Source organism: Arachis stenosperma, chromosome 5, assembly GCF_014773155.1.
Source record: "Arachis stenosperma cultivar V10309 chromosome 5, arast.V10309.gnm1.PFL2, whole genome shotgun sequence".
Classification (NCBI taxonomy): Eukaryota; Viridiplantae; Streptophyta; class Magnoliopsida; order Fabales; family Fabaceae; genus Arachis; species Arachis stenosperma.
In genome coordinates, this window is record NC_080381.1 from 128,250,547 (window position 1) to 128,267,877 (window position 17,331).

The 17,331-nt window shown below is 28.7% G+C and overlaps 1 protein-coding gene across 1 annotated transcript; it reads right to left on the minus strand.

Annotated features, from left to right (window-relative positions):
- Window positions 1–1,511: 1,511 nt before the first annotated feature.
- On the minus strand, window positions 1,512–7,496 carry LOC130979544 (uncharacterized). Its single transcript, XM_057903006.1, has 14 exons — window positions 7,169–7,496; window positions 6,704–6,848; window positions 6,269–6,336; window positions 6,119–6,172; window positions 5,897–5,980; window positions 5,714–5,799; window positions 5,183–5,263; window positions 4,224–4,345; window positions 3,839–3,880; window positions 3,048–3,124; window positions 2,864–2,954; window positions 2,702–2,783; window positions 2,106–2,178; window positions 1,512–1,907 (listed from the first exon to the last, which is right to left on the minus strand). The coding sequence occupies exons 1-14, from the start codon at window positions 7,261–7,263 to the stop codon at window positions 1,739–1,741; spliced, it is 1,269 nt and encodes a 422-aa protein (XP_057758989.1). The 5' UTR covers window positions 7,264–7,496; the 3' UTR covers window positions 1,512–1,738.
- Window positions 7,497–17,331: the final 9,835 nt, after the last annotated feature.

Genomic DNA, 17,331 nt, shown 5'->3' on the forward strand with positions numbered 1-17,331 from the left:
CATAAGCTTGATCGTGGTCTTCATTTCAATCAACAACCTCGTAGTTGATTTCAAATTCCTTCTCGCTGTCACTGTTGTAGTCTCTCCATTCAATATTTCAATCAACTTCAGATTGTTCGAACCTAATGTACAGTTCGATAAATGACACTTGTGATCTAGTTTCATAATAGATTGAAAACATGTCTTGCATGCTTGCTTCGTCGGTGACATACTTTGTTTGAAAATAAACAAAGCCAACAAACACTGATATAGGATGCCTATACAAAATACCTGATACCATCTTTGATATTTAAGAATCTATCTTTTCACAAATCACACATTTTAATTCTTCAAATGATAATGTGAAAGGAACAACATCAGACGGATTCTCACATATAAATTTCACTCTGTCACCTGTTTGTAATAAAATCTAACTATTATAATATATTTTTAACATAACTCTCTATTTTTTTTTACTCACTGTCACTCATTCTTACACTATTAGTAGAAGTTGGAAAATAACAAAGTAGTTGAGGGGAAGAAGATGAACTAGGGGTGGCAAACGGGGCTAAACCCAGCGGGTCGACTCGCGTAACCCGCCAAAAAAGGCGGATCAAACTGAAAAATTGGGACTGTCAAATAGCAAAAGGCCGCCTAATCCGCACCGCTTAAACCACGGGCTTTGGCAGGGCGGGACAGGTTTTCCTGTCGGGCTTAGTGTTTTATTGGCAAGGGATTTTTTGCAATTTTTTTGCCAAAATCCAACTTTATCCAACCTAATTTACAAGAGAATAAAAATGAAAATGGAATGTTTTGAATTATGTTTGTTTTGCTTTGGAGACAATATTTATAATTATGTTTTGGATTACGTTTATTTTGCTTTGGAGACTATTTATAATTATGTTTTGGATGAAAACTTGGTTTATAATTATATTTATTAAATATTTATATTTACAAAGACTTTAATGTTTGTGAATATAAAAATTATAATTTTTATGCTTTTAGAAATTATAAATTTATTAAAATAATTGTAAAATTATATATATTATTTAATAATTAATAAGAAAAAAAATTGACGGATTTATCCCACCAGCCCGCAGTTAGACGGGATGGGAGTGAAATTTTAGGACTGCCTCATTAGACAGGGCAAAACGGACTTTCAACGAAACGGGACAGATGCTTGCCACGCTTAAAATGCACTATGTACAATTGACCAGGTGAAGCTATACATAAGACTAACAAATTTGATCTTCAAAATTGATATTTTTGAATTTATAATTTTTTAAATTTCATATATCTAACCCACCAATTTCATATATCTAACCTACCAATCTCATATTTTTGAATTAATTTTTTTTTCAATAAACTGACCGACCAATTTGCCATTGGAAGAAAATTTAAAAAAATTTTACCCCCTACAAATTGGAATCTCCGATTTGTGTCTCCTACTTCTCGAACCCACGTTCAAATATTGCCTCATGTAAATCTGGACTCCGATTTGGCAATTTCAATTAAAAAAAAAAATACACCTTCATATTAGATTAAAACACATCACCTCTCCGTAACAAATTATTACACAACTTCGTCCATTACTAAAAAAAATGAGTCGCAAAAATCCGTACCATAAACTGCAAAATCTCATATTAACATTCTACTCGGTACTCATTGGTTGAATGCGGTGACTCTACACTACATTCTTTATGAAAGCATATTCACCTGTTACACTTAATCTCTACATTATCGCCAACAGGAAAAGAAGTTACAAAAATTTATCAAGAGGTCTCATTTCTCTTGGCAAGCCATCAAAATGCCCAGCATTTATGTCAGATTGTAGCATAGGTCGCTTCCCTGTTTCCCAGACAATGCCCTCTGCAAGGTGCTCCTTGCTTGGAGTGAGCATTACAAAATTAGGATCAGCTCTTTGATAACTGCAAACAAGTGAAACAAAGTGCAAGTACATGTACAAGTTTACCACTGTAAGGTACAATTTTAGAAATTGAAGCAAAAAGCTGAAAGGAATTCTCATTTTTATAACAGAAAACCAGCATGTCTACTAAAAGTGATACTTTATTAGCAGATAATTTAACTGAATTGAAAAAAAAATCAAATTTTGCAAAGAAAGTAACCTGGCTTCTCGAAGACTTTCACTTTGAATACCAAACCCGAATTGTACTTTACCATCAGCACGATCCCTTGTGGCTGCGGGGGGGAAAAAAAAGAAGAGGACGTCCTCAGCACTTCAAATTCAATACAACTATACAAGGATGACAATTTCCTCACAAGAAAATTAGCAAACAAGGACCCTCCCCCAACCCAAAATAAACGGTGAAAAGAATTACTTTCGTAGTTTCGATTGCCACCAATTGGCCTATGATCTAAGTCTAAATCAATACTTTTAGGGCACAGATGATCATGTCAAAATGTTTGAAAATATAACAAACGGTTAAATAATAATTATAGTCTAGACTAACATACCAGTTTAATTTATATTAAATATTTTAAGAGGTATTAAATTTAAATTAAATATTGTAATATGACTATCTATGTCAGCCTAAACAACGTTTATGACAGGGCTGGGATAAGTAGAGTATAAATACAAAGCAAATCATTAGGATAGAAATGTCAGTGTCACCGCATCAGATTCTGTTACCCCATATCCAATAAAGCACACATGCAACGGGAAAATAAGCATGATTGAACAGAAAAATCCCACTATAGGCACCTGAAATGCTGAAAGTGAAAGAAGGTTTCCACCATGACTTGAATGCAAGTGCCAGTGATGAGCTACTAGGTCCAACTTTTGCCTGAAAATATGAGACAAAAAATACTTGAGTGATTTCTATTTACTCAAAAGAAAATTATGTAACATTGCATATTGTTTTACCTTCAGCAAGAAGTTTTTATTAGCTTGCCAGGATGCACCAATTTGAAAAGTGGAGTCGGAGATATTGTTTGCTGCTATTGCATCATCAACACTTTACACCAAAAAAATAAAATAAAAAAGATTTCACCACATTAGCACACATGTATAAAAGCTTTGAATATACTTGTTAAGCCAAAAATAATACCTTGTTTGTAGCTCAAACCCAAAATCAATGTAGTTTGTAATTCCAACAACTGAATTCTGTTCTAATGGATTTTTCACCTGTTCAGTTCAAGTATATGACTTTCAAAGTATGATTTATTCTGATTCAACAAGAACTTAAATCCATCAATTTACCAATTACTACAACTCAGATTTTTTAGTAAAACCTCAATAACATTAACAAGGGTAAACTTTTAACAAGAATTAGTAATCATGGATGAAATTTTTCAGCACAAAGGTAAACTCTATCTAATTGCAAGTCAAGGAAACTGCACCCAAAATATATACAGGCCAATATCTTGCAGTGACGCCAAACTCAGCAACTTATGAAAACTTTAGACACATTTGTATCCCAAGATAATATACAATGCAATTTGGCACCTTACCACACAAAAAATGAGGCTACTTCCATGATTTTACCTGTGACCTCGAGATCACAAGGTAGCAAACTTATCATTGTGTCAAGACTCACCCTTTTATATTAATGCGGAAATAAAATTTTGTAAATCTTCAGACAAATGTACTACACAACATAATTAGTTGCTTTATATTTATCCAAATAAAAAAAAATTAAATATAACAAATTTGTGGTCAATTAAACAAGTCCAACAGATTATTTATATATTTCTGTGAAATTCATTTTTTAGTCCATTTTGTAATTTTTTTGCATAAATTTTTTAGCATATCGTAGTATTTGAAATGTTTGCAGAAAAGGAAAAACGAAGTGACTAATATGGGGAGGGAGAGAGAGAGAGAAGAGAGGAAGAAACATACCCGTCTTTGGACAACCATATGTTGATAGAAAGAGGCAACAAACTGCAGATTGTTTAGACTTCAAAATTTCAGTAAATGTTTCACAAATATTAACCAGAACTATGCAGCAAACATGTTAAGGCAGAAAGATGCCTTGATGGCTAGATGCACTACATTGGTTTAAAGTTTAAATCACACCCGCGTATCAAAAGCACATCATTCGGCATATTGATACAAAATTTGATATTGACTTCAAAGTTATGATTGATAAACTTTTTAAATGATATTAAATTGTCAGTCACTCAAATCACAACTTTCAATTTTAAGTGGAAAACATTTCATGTTATTACACAGCAAAGAATAGAATGATGCAAAATACTAACCAAGTTTACAATGTCAAACATACCTGAGTGCTTTTGACAAGCTCAAGACCAAAATTGAAGGATGGACTCAAGGGGCTCCCTGATCCAACACCATAGCTCATGGCACAACTCCAGTTCATCAAATTAGAGAGTTTTGCGTTTCCCTCTGAAAAAGCAGCCCCAGAAGGTAGTGCATACGTAAATTTATGATAAAACAAGGTAATACATATAAATTGAATAAATTTCATTCTCCATACATGCATATCACATGTTAGATAAATTATGCTCAAAATATTATTTTAGTTTTCTTTAACCGTCCATCCAAAATATCTAAATTTCAAAACCTGCTTAATAACAAGACATTAGTCCAACTTTTTCAACTCCCTCTGCCCCACTGTGACTAACTCTAAGCTCTATGTAGACTGCTTTCTACATATCACTCCATTCTTCATGTAAACAGTCTTAAATGCATGTGCAGCACAGGTGAGGTTATATTCTAAATATAGAGAAAACCTCAGCACAACTGTGTTAATCATGCAAATCATATGGAATATAATATTGATGCAATAACAAAAGGATAAGTTCTACATATTCACCACACAAAAAGGAAAAAAATTAAAACAAAATAAAATTAGAGTAATCAAAGGACTAGTAAGTGATGAGGTTAAATTACTTATTTGTTCTTTTATAGTTTCACCCATAATTCAATTTAGTCCTTAAGGTATAAAACTTTTTACAAAAGATATTATTTAAATTATGTAAAATGGTCCGTATAAATTTTAAATCATTGAATTGGAAACAATCCCTGTTGAATTCATATAACCTCAATCTAAATCCAACTAATAAGGACAATTTGGCATCGCTTAAAAACTATAAGAATACTTTATAAATATTTATACTTTTAAACTATAATGACCAACTTAATTTTGAATCAACATAAAAGGAATGAAACTCTGTAAATACCAAAGTTTCTCTAAAGGAATAAAATCTGTTTAGTTCTTACGTTGTGGCTCATACTGAACCCCAGCAGTCATCCTTCCCATCCTGCTTACCAGCCATGCAGTTTTTGGAAGTTCATCTTTCGCTGCAAGGTTTAGAAGTTACTTAACAAAGTTCTTAATCATTTCTCCATAACGAAATAAAAAATCAATGCCTTCAAAATACACCATAAAATTTAAAAACAATAATGATGGAAAAAAAAAGGGGGGCATATTCAGGTAGATTTCTTCTGTCCTTATACAGAGAATTATTTCCAAATTTAGTAGACAGATATTCACTGTGCAGTTCTTAGTATTAATCCAAGTTTCCCAGCGACATAGAATCCAAGCAGCAAGGAAGGAGAAAAAAATAAACTGGAAAGAAAAATCCTAGTCTATCCTGCTTCTGTTTCAAAGTTGAAAGGCCTCGAAAATAATCTCTACCATATTCAAAAAATGCTTATGACAAAGGGCTTCAAAGAAAACTGTAGCCTCTCTGAAATATCACATGCAGATCTGATTAACAAGCTCATTAACTTAAAATTCAGGTCACTTACTGGCAAAAGGCAAAAGTGTTACTCCAAAAGATAGATTCCCAGAACCATATCTCAATCCCATCATGCCACTTTCGTCAGAGCCTACTCTGAAGAATTTATTAACTTTGTCAACAACGTATTCTGTAATCATTGATTACAAACTCAATAAGAACCTATCATATGTCCTGCAACCATCAAACATACCTTTTCTTCAATATCATAGGGAACACCCCAAAAGCCCCAAATCCATATTTTGGATAGTAAGCACACGATCTCATCTGCAAAATCCTGAAGAGACAGCAAGCACAGCCCAAAATTGGAAGTTCCCCATTTCAATATGATAAAATCAGAAACACACCAATATAGATGGGAAGCATTAGGACTGGAGCTTTGCTATAGACTATAGTTCAAGATAGAGCTTCTTACGGATCAATCGTGGACACATATAGGTCTATAAAAGTATGTGGATCATTAACATCACTGCATGCCCACAAAGCAAAATAAGCTCAGCAAAAGCATGGGAAAATGCAAACAAGATAAATTAAAAGATATAAAAATTACAAACAAATTCAACACCTTTGCCAGCGAAATAACGCATTTCCTGTAATGTTCTCTTCTGTCCTATTATCAAGAGGGCCTGAAACCTAGTTGTGTTAAGGGCAAATAACATGATAGATTCATTTTAACATCTCGTCCAACTTGATAAGTTTCTCAACCAAATGATAGAATAGAAAAACAAAAGTAGAGATCATAGAGTATGTTTTCAATTTCATCATTAGTTAGTATAGTTACACTACTAATATCAAAGGATCGTGGTAAGAACATTTTTTTTTTCTTACTTTCAGCATTTCCTTCACAAGACAAATTTGAAAATAGTAAACAAATTGAAGCAAAAAGAGTAGTAATATTGTAGTTACTAACAATAATATACCAACCAAAATATTAAAAATAAAAATGGAAAAAAAATAAAAGAAACCAATGAGCTCTAAGTAAGATAAAATTGATGGATACAGTTGCAATGAGATCAACATGAGGATCATCAATGGGCTTGAGCATGATTCTAGTGGTAAAATGTCTCGCTTGGTAATAGTAATCATCAAAGAGACATTTCAAAGCGAGTTTCCCAAACAAGACATTATAGGATGTCTCCAACATCCTACAAAAAGCAAAGCATGGCATAAATCATCAATCAACAATCAACAATAATCACCTCATATACATGCTAATACCATCGAGCAAGTAAATGCTCAAAATTGATCACATACATAATCAAATTTGTCCTTCAATATAAAAATTTTATATCAGAATCAAAACTGCTAACTAGTTATGCATTGAACCACTGAATTAACATCTATCCAAAAATCTGTATTAAAAAAATTATTGAATTTTGATACGGCATGCATCTTAAGAGCGCTAATTTGGATCATTTTATTCAATGTAAATATAATAGTAATCAAAGAAAGAATAACACAAAACCTCGTGCGAGCAGAGATGGGAGGGAAATCGAAGAGAGGAGGGACAAGCACCACCGGAGGCGGTGGCTGTGGCTGCTTCCAAAACCAATTCCACATTGCAAATTGCTGTGTTTTCTACTCGATATGCTGTTTAGGGTTTCAGAAGAGTAACGAAGAAACAAGGCAGTGGGAAGTGGAAGAGTGAGCAGTGTTTCTTTTTCTTTGGGAAGAAGAAAGGTGTTGGTGCGCAAGTGAACGATCCAAATCGGTGCTGGCGCCATTCTCTCGCATCTTTCATGACGCTTTCAACTCTCAATGTATCCAAGATTACAACTATACCCTCCTCCAGAGTTTAGACAGGAGAGGTCATGATTTCAGTGAGGTTGCATGTTTTTAGGCCCAGACCCGACCTATTTTTTTACCAGACCAATTTTTCAATTCTTACTTGAATTTTAAATGTGAACAAACCACAGTATTTTTAGGAAGTAAATACTCATTTCGGTCTTTGTATAAAAAAATTACTTATTTTGATTACAGATTATTTGTCTCAGAGACAAAATACTACAATCATTCTAAAATACCTTCTCAATTTTTATCCATCAAAATTATTGGTCAAATTATTTCTTCAATCGGTCATATAATAGTAATTGACTTAGAAGCACCAATAGAAGACGAACGGGAGTAAATTTTCATAGTGATTCCGAGATTGATGTCATGCACTAAAATCGTCTTTGAGATTTCAATTGTACTAATTACGTTTTTGAGATTGAAAAAATTACACCATAGTAGTCCGTGATCCATTTTTTATTAACGATGCACTGACGTGGACCTTTGGTGACAGGTGTCACCTCATAGTCTGGCCACGTGTAACGGTACAATGACGTGTCGGTCAACGACATGTGGCATATTGACATGGATGAATATGTCACGTGTCACGATGCTATTTTTCCACGTATCAGATTATGCCACGTGTCACAAAAGTTATTTATCCACGTGTCATCTATTATGTCATTGTTACACGTGCACCAAATTGGTCCCTTATTTTGCATCAAATGACTCATTTTAGTCCATGAAATTAAATGTTGTGCAGCAAATTAGTCCCTCCATAAGTTTTTTCTCATTTTTTTAGAAATTTAAAATTTTCATTATATATTTGAATACACTAATTTTAATTTTATATTTTCACAAGTTATTTAAATACAAGTGTTTTTATAAAATATTTTTAAAATATTAGTTTTAATTATATAATTTTTTTAATAATATTTTATTAAAAGAATTATATGACATATTGATATTGATTTAATAAATAGTGTAAGTTAAGAGTATAATAATATTTCTTAATACAATGTTTTTAATATATAACACTTTAATAAATATTTTAGGATTACTTGATAAGACACTTATTAACTAATATAAATTTAGTATTTTCATCTATTTTAAGAATGTCTGATTTCTCGTATAACTTAGTGTGGCGGGTTTTTCATATATTATACTATTAATTAATATAAGTACTTATTGTAACCATGACTTGAACAGTATTAAAACAGATATAAATAAACACAAGATGTAATAATAAAATTTTGGTTTTAATTAACATGTTCTCTAATGATACAAGTTAACATTATTAATTAAAAAATGTATTATAAAATATGTATAATAAAAAAATATAATTAAAATTAGTGTATAAAAAAATATTAAGAATTTTAAATTTATAAAAAAAATGAAAAAAAACTGATGAAGGGACTAATTTGATACACAGCATTCAATTTCAAGAACTAAAATGAGTCATTTGATACAAAGTAATGGACCAATTTGGTGCACATGTAACGATGACATAGTAGACACATGGACAAATAACATTGCGATACGTGGCATAATCTGACACGTGGCATACCCATCAATGTTAACATGCCACGTGTCGTTGACCGACATGTCATTATACCATTATACGTGGTCAAACCATGAGGTGACACCTGTCACCAAAGGTCCACGTCATTAAGCCACGTCAACGCATCGTTAACAAAAAACGGGCCAGGGGCTATTATGGTACAATTTTTTCAATTTTAGAGACGTAATTGGTGCAATTAGAATCTTAGGAACGATTTTGATGTATGACGTCAATCTTGGGACCACTATGGAATGGTGATGAGAGGCATAGTGACAGCTAATAAAGATTGTCCTATTGGGTGTGAGGATAGAAGAGTTGTAGAGAGGTCAAAGAAAAAGGAGGAGACATGCTATGTTTGGTTGGAAGGAAAGAAATAGAGAGGAAGGAAATAAAAAGGAAAGAAAGGAAAGGAAAGAAATTGAGTGGATTTTTATTTTCTTTAGATGTGTTTGAATGGAAGGAAAATAAGAAGGAAAGAAATGTTATAAAAAGACAATTTTACTCCTATATTATAATATATATTAAAAAAGTAAAGGGGTAGTATTGGAAATAGAGAGAGAAACATTAGTTTTCTATCCATATTTTTTCCTCTCTAATTTTTCTCCTCAACCAAATAATGGAAAATAATCATTTTCCTTCTCATTTTCTTTTCTTCCTTTTCTTTCCTTCCATTTTCCCTCAAACAAACATAGCAAATGTATCATTGTGTGATGTGTGTGAGGTGAGCGAGTGAGAGAGAAGTAGAGAACAACAAATTCTTCGATGAACAGACTTTGATTCCTTTCTAAGACCTTTTAAATTGACCCTTCAAAAGAATCCTCAAATTTCTTGGCACCATGTTGTCGAATGTCGATACTATCCTTAACTTTGATGAACAACAAGGGATTGAGGTGAGTTTTGACTAGGAGTGTGCATGTGTCAGATGAAACTGGGTTTGATGTGACCCAGATCCGGCTTGAAATATATATTGGGTCTATTTGTTAGATCCGAACTCGATCCTAGATCCGATGAAATCTATATACTTTCGGGCCATGATTATATCGGGTAAAAACCGGGTGAAAACCGGGCCGTTAACATTATATTATCTTGATACCTTCTTGTAAGTTAGTATATAGAAATATCCAAATTTCCAATACTACAACCGTTATTTGACATGGTAAAATTCACTTAGAAAAAGATAACAAGAACCAACTCTTGTCTAAAATTAAAGCATAACTATAATCAATACTAATATTGCCTAATAATACCAAATATTTAAATCAATACAAATAACACAATATTATGCATTAGTCTAAAGTCTTATGCATTTTAAACATAAAACATTAACTTATAGTCTTATATATAATGACTAATAACACAAAATATTAAGATTTACAATACTTAAATTTCACATAATAATAGCCATCATCTATCACTAATAATACAAAATATTTATTGTGTATGATGACCGGGCCACCGGACCAATTTTGGGTGACCCGAGATATGTCCCGGATCCGACACGAAATAATGATCGGGTCTATTTTTGAGACTCTTACCCGATTCTATACCCGATGAAATCACACCAAATAATTAATCCTAAAGTATTCGAGATCGGATCGGATTTTCGGATCGGATCGGACTATGCACACCCTTAATTTTAACCAAGTTCCCTTTTTGTATGGGGAAGAACAACGAAAAGAAAACAAAATGAGATGGAAAAAGAAAATCCCATAGGGCATTATTAGAGAGATCGTTCGTCTAGCTAGAAATCTCCCTGAGAATTTTACACTTGAAGAAACTCAGACAACGATTTTGAAAGAAAAGTTAATGAGAAAGATTGTTGAGAAGTTCTTTAAATTGTTGCGGAAAAGAAGCTTTTTCTTGTGTTGCTTGTAATTGCAGTACGGATAGGACAGGACGGGTATTTCAATATCCACACCTGCTCCAAACATACATCAATTACTTGTCCCATTATCCATATGTATTTTATTTACCAAATCCATATCCGTCCCAAACGTGAAATATAATTTGTGGCCTATGAAAATAAAATATAATATATTAAAAAGACTATGTAAGTTTTAAATATAATTAAAGCCATCCATTATAAATTATAAATAATCTTAAGCAGCTTATATTCATGAAACTAAAGTAATCAAATTCAATACTTTATCTCAAACATTTATTTGTGTATATTCAAAATAGGCGTGGGACGAAGTGACCCCTACTTATACATACTTACACCCAAACAATTATCCCAAGCTATTACTTGTATTTGTCCTAAAATTTTATTAACTGTTAAAAATCTGCTTTGTTTAGGGTGAAATAGGTTGGGTAAAATCAAGTTGTTAGTTTGTTATCCACTAAAAAGATAAAGAGAATGAAGTTACTTAGAGTTGGTAAAAAGAGTAATTTAAAAATTTTTGAGAACGTTTTAGTATTTGAATATTTTTATTATACTTAATCTAATTTTTATAAGTACGTCAATTTCATTTTTATTAGATGAATTTATTAATGTTCAAAATATCCGTAGATAAAAAATATCATTTTTTAAAGAATTGTTATTGAGAAAATCTCAAATAACCCTTGCAAAATTCAAAGAGAAAAAGAAGGCTAAGTTAAAAAAGTGTATGTTTAGATTTTAATATGTAAATAAAAGTTTGTATAAAATTGATTTTGCAAATTTGATTTTGATGAAAAGTAAGTTTGTATTAAAGTGATTTATGTTTGGTAATCTTTGTATCAAAATAGATTATAATAGAGTAAATATTGTTTGGATTACACTACTCAAAATTACTTTTAGATAAAAAATTATTAAAATAGACACAAATTTAAATAAATTTTTTATATTATTCTATCATTTTAATTTAGATATTTAAATAGATATTATTAATTAATTTTATAATAAAATTAATATTTACTTAATAAAATAAAATAATATATAAAAATTGGTAAAATATATTTTTATATCAAAAGCAAAAATAATATATAAAAAATATATCAAAATATACTTTATTATATTACATTACTTATAATTTTTTAGTATTATCGGTACTCTTTTATTTAATATCATTTTAAACTATAAATTTAATTATTTATGACTTTATTCTTAGTTATAATTAGTTTTTTATTTACTTTGTTTTTCTTAATGAGATTAATAATTTATATTATAACAAAATTATAATAATAAATTAATATACAAAAATTATACTTATAAATTTTAATAGAGTCAAACAAAAAATAAATTTTTTATACAAAATAAAAAATTTAATAAAAAATATAATTATATATTTAAAATATTTAAATACTAAAAAGACTACAAATAAAAAATAAAGAGTAAAATTGATAAAAAAAAAATAAATTCAATGCTAACGTAATTTTCTAAACGCTGAAACTATAATTTTTAGCTTTTTATAAATGCATGTTAAGAATATAAAACTGGGTATGTCTAAAACGAGCTCAACCATTATGTGCTTATTGAATGAGTCACACTTATATAGGCTATTAGATTTTATTAGATAAAAATCAAAGGCTAATATAAAACAAGAGCATTGATGGACTCTAATAAATATAGAATATCCTAGTACATAAATAAATATTTTAAATGGCAATATTTTAATACACAATACTTTAAACGATAACAAAATCTTTTATTCTTAAATAATTAAATATAAAATATATGAGTATTTTTTATTTATTAAAATTAATTATTACAAAAAAAATTTATAATATTAAAAAATTATGTTAAAATAATATTTTAAACTATAACTAACATAAAACTATAAAATTTATTTTATATTACTTGATAAATAATTAGATTATTATATTTAAAATTTATTAACTTACTACTTTTATTAAAGATATTATTATATAGCATAATTTTTTATAAAAATATTTTTAAAAAATAATTTATTTAAAATATTATATATAATACATAAAAATATTATTTTTTATTTTTTAATTTTTTTTAGAAAAACAAAATAAATAATATAATTTTAAATACATACCTAAATAAAAAAATTAATATTTTCATGTATTATATATAACGTTTTAAATAAATTTTTCTTTTACAAATATTTTAATAAAAAATTATATTATATAATAATATATTTAACAAAATAATTAGTTAATGAATTTTAAATATAATAAACTAATTATTTGTCAAGTAATATAAAATAAACTTTATTTATTTTATATTTTTATGTTGTAGTTTAAAATATCATTTTAATATTATAAAAAAATTTGTATATAATAATTAATCTTAATGAATAAAAAAACTTATATTTTTGTATTTATATTTTATATTTTTTAAAATAAAATATTTTTATCTTTATATAATAAAATATGTGAATATATATATATATATATATATATATATATATATATATATATATATATATATATATATATATATTATGGGTGGTAAAACGGGTCGAATTCGTCGGGCTGACTCGCCGAACTCGCTAAAAAATATGGGTTGGGTTAGAATTTGAAACCTGTCAAATTAAAAAAAATTCGCTAAATTATGTATATATGTTCTAACTTCTAATTATGTGACTTTATTTATTTTATTTTATAATTTCGTATATATGTTCAAATTATGTGACTTATTTTTTAAAATAAAAATGGTTCTATTGACAAATATTATTTTAAACAAATTTATTGAAGTTAAAAATTTTAAAAATAATAATAAAAAGTTATATTATAATTTAACTATTTTTTATTTGTAATTAATTGTTTAATTATTATTTTTTAGTTAATTTTAATTAATTTTATTTTTCAAAAAAAAAAACAAAGTCAAACGACTAGTATTTTGTACCCACTTTAGTTGGCGGGGCGGGCTGGCCCGTCAGCCCGTCCCGCTTAAGGTGCGGGCCTAGGTGAGGCGAGGCGGGTTGGGGCGAGCCGGCCCGCATTGCCACCCCTAATATATATATATATATATATATATAGGGGTGGCAAGCGGGGAAGCCCGCCCCGCCCTGCCTAGTGAGGCGGTCCCAAAATCTTAGCCCTCCTCGCCTAACGGCAGGCATAGCCTGCCAAATATTCTCTTTTTATTTTTACTTTTAACTATTAAATAATATATATATATATATATATATATAAAGGCATAAAAAATCTCTCCTATTTTTTACTTTTAACTATTTTAATTTCTAAAAGTATAAACAAATTATAATTTTTATATTCACAAATATTAAAGTCTTTGTAATTATAAATATCTAATAAATATAAATATAAACCAAGTTTTCATCCAAAGCATAATTATAAATATTGTTCCCAAAGTAAAATAAACATAATCTAAAACATAATTATAAATATTGTCTCTAAAACAAAATAAATATAATCCAAAACATTCAATTTTCATCTTCATTCTCTTGTAAGTTAGGTTGGGGGAAGTTGGGTTTTGGCAAAAAAAAAAATTGTAAAAATACCCCTTGCTAAAAATAATAAGCCCGGCGGGAAAACCCACCCCGCCCCGCCAAAACCGTGGTTTAAGCGGTGCGAGTTAGGCGGGCTTTTACTATTTGGCGGTCCCAATTTTTCAGCACAACCCGTCTTTTTAGGCGGGTTACGCGCACCGACCCGGTGGATTTAGGCCCGTTTGCCACCCCCTATATATATATACTATTTAGTAATTTTTTTTATATATTAAATAATTATAATCATATAATAACATTGAAATCAGAAAACATATTAAATCTATTATAGTATAACTATTTAAAATATCATTTTTATATAATATTTTAATATTATAAAATAATTTTGCATAAAAATTTTGTGGGTTTGGCAAATTTTTTTAATTTGACCGGTTTCAAATCCTACTCCGATCCACCTTTTTTAGTGAATTCGGCGGGTCGACCCGACGGACTCGATCCGTTTTGCCACCCCTAATATATATTAAGAAGATTACACATATTTTACTATATAAAGGTAAAAACTTTTTGATCTAAAAAATATAAATTAAATAAATACAAAAAATATAAATTTTTTTATTCATTAAGATTAATTATTATACAAATTTTTTTATAATATTAAAATGATATTTTAAGCTATAATATAAAATATAAAATAATTAAAATTTATTTTATATTACTTAACAAATAATTAGATTATTATATTTAAAATTTATTAACTAATTAATTTATTAAATATATTATTATATCATATAATTTTTTATCAAAATATTTGTAAAAGTAAAATTTATTTAAAAAATTATATAAAATACATGAAAATATTAACTTTTTTATTTAGGTATGTATTTAAAATTATATTATTTATTATATTTTTTTAAAAAAAATTGAAAAAAATAAAAAAGTTAATATTTTTATGTATTATATATAATATTTTAAATAAATTATATTTTTAAAATATTTTTATAAACAATTATATTATATAATAATATATTTAATAAACTTAATTAGTTAATAAATTTTAAATATAATAATCTAATTATTTGTCAAGTAATATAAAATAAAATTTTAATTATTTTATATTTTTATGTTAGTTATAGTTTAAAATATTATTTTAATATAATTTTTTAATATTATAAATTTTTTTGCAATAATTAATTTTAATAAATAAAAATACTCATATATTTTATATTTAATTATTTAAGAATAAAAGATTTTGTTGTTGTTTAAAGTATTGTGTATCAAAATATTGCCATTTAAAACATTTATTTATGTACTAAAATATTCTATATTTATTAGAGTCCATCAATGCTCTTATTTTATATTAGCCTTTGATTTTTATCTAATAAAATCTAATGACCTATATAAGTGTGGCTCATTCAATAAACACATAATGGTTGAGCTCGTTTTAGACATACCCTATAAAACTAAGTTGACATTTAAAAAAAAAAATCTAAACATAAAGAGAAAATGTTTAATGCTAAACCAAACACGGCCAAAGTGTCCAAGAAGGGCCAGCATAGTTGCCCAATCCAATTTGTTCCCCGTTTCATGTTACTAGTTTTGTTGGTGATCATTGACACACCGGAAAAAGAAAAGCTTCTATTTTATGTTCGGATCTAATTCGTCCAATTAAGGGACGCTTTCCAATTAAGAGCGTTAACATGGGACCCTCTTAGTCTCTGACATAATTCCTCCAATCAGAGCAATTCAAGTAATAAAATAAGACTTTTGTTTGCTTCTGTATTTTTTCCGGTCTGAAAGAGTAAACTATTATTTAAGTTTTAAAAATTTAATTTTTAATAAATCTTTTTTTTATAAATGGCATCTTATTTTTTTAAATAAAAATAGCTATCAAATCATTTTTCTATATCATTAATTAAAAATGAATAATTAATGTCACAAATCACAATAGGTCATGCATGCGTCACCTACTCTCACCTGCCACTGGTCACTACAATCCTGTGAAGGCACCAAAAAAAGGAAGAAAAGAGGAAAAAAAAAAAGAAAAGGAAAAAAGACAAGGATAGAAATTTCACACGACATAGGCTACTAAGTGCTAAATTAAACTTATGGTGTGGCGCCTCGTGAATTTAGATCACTACGCTACCCTTTCTCTTTTTCTTATATTTACTAAGTTGACATACAATATGCTCTATTATTATTATTATTATTATTATTATTATTATTATTATTATTATTATTATTATTATTATTATTATTATTATTATTATGGGAATTTAATTTCTATTTATTAGTATGTAAAGTACACTTTAATTATTTAATTATGTAATATTATTTTATCAGAAATAATTAATTTATAAATATATTTACACTATCAATATATTAAATTTTTTTATGAACAAAATAGAATTTTATTTGTATAAAGTAAAGACATAAAGTAAATAGAAGTTATTTTTAGGGTAAAAAACCATAATAAGCCAACTGGCTCAGAAAATTACGTAAATACGCCAAAGCAAAAATCGTTACAGTAATAAGCCAGATCGTATTTTTATATAATTCGAACCAGGTTGGTTCGAACTCTATTAGTTAGTAAATCGAACCAGGTTGGTTCGAATTATGGTTTTTTTTTGTTAGTAATTCGAACCAGCCTGGTTCGAATTAGTAATGAAGGTAATTCGAACCAACCTGGTTCGAATTATAGAGAGAGAATGTCTGCATGTAATTCGAACCAGGCTGGTTCGAATTACACCAATCATAGTTCGAACCAGGCCGGTTCAAACTATGTGTGAGACTGACTAAGCCGTGTATCTATGGACGAGGCATATCCGAATCAGCCAAAGAGATGCGGCCTATGTCGCCAACCCGGACACAGTTCAATAAGAGAAAATAAACGCTAAACTGTTTCAAGATTCATTGATCATACAGAATGAATGTCCCAGAACA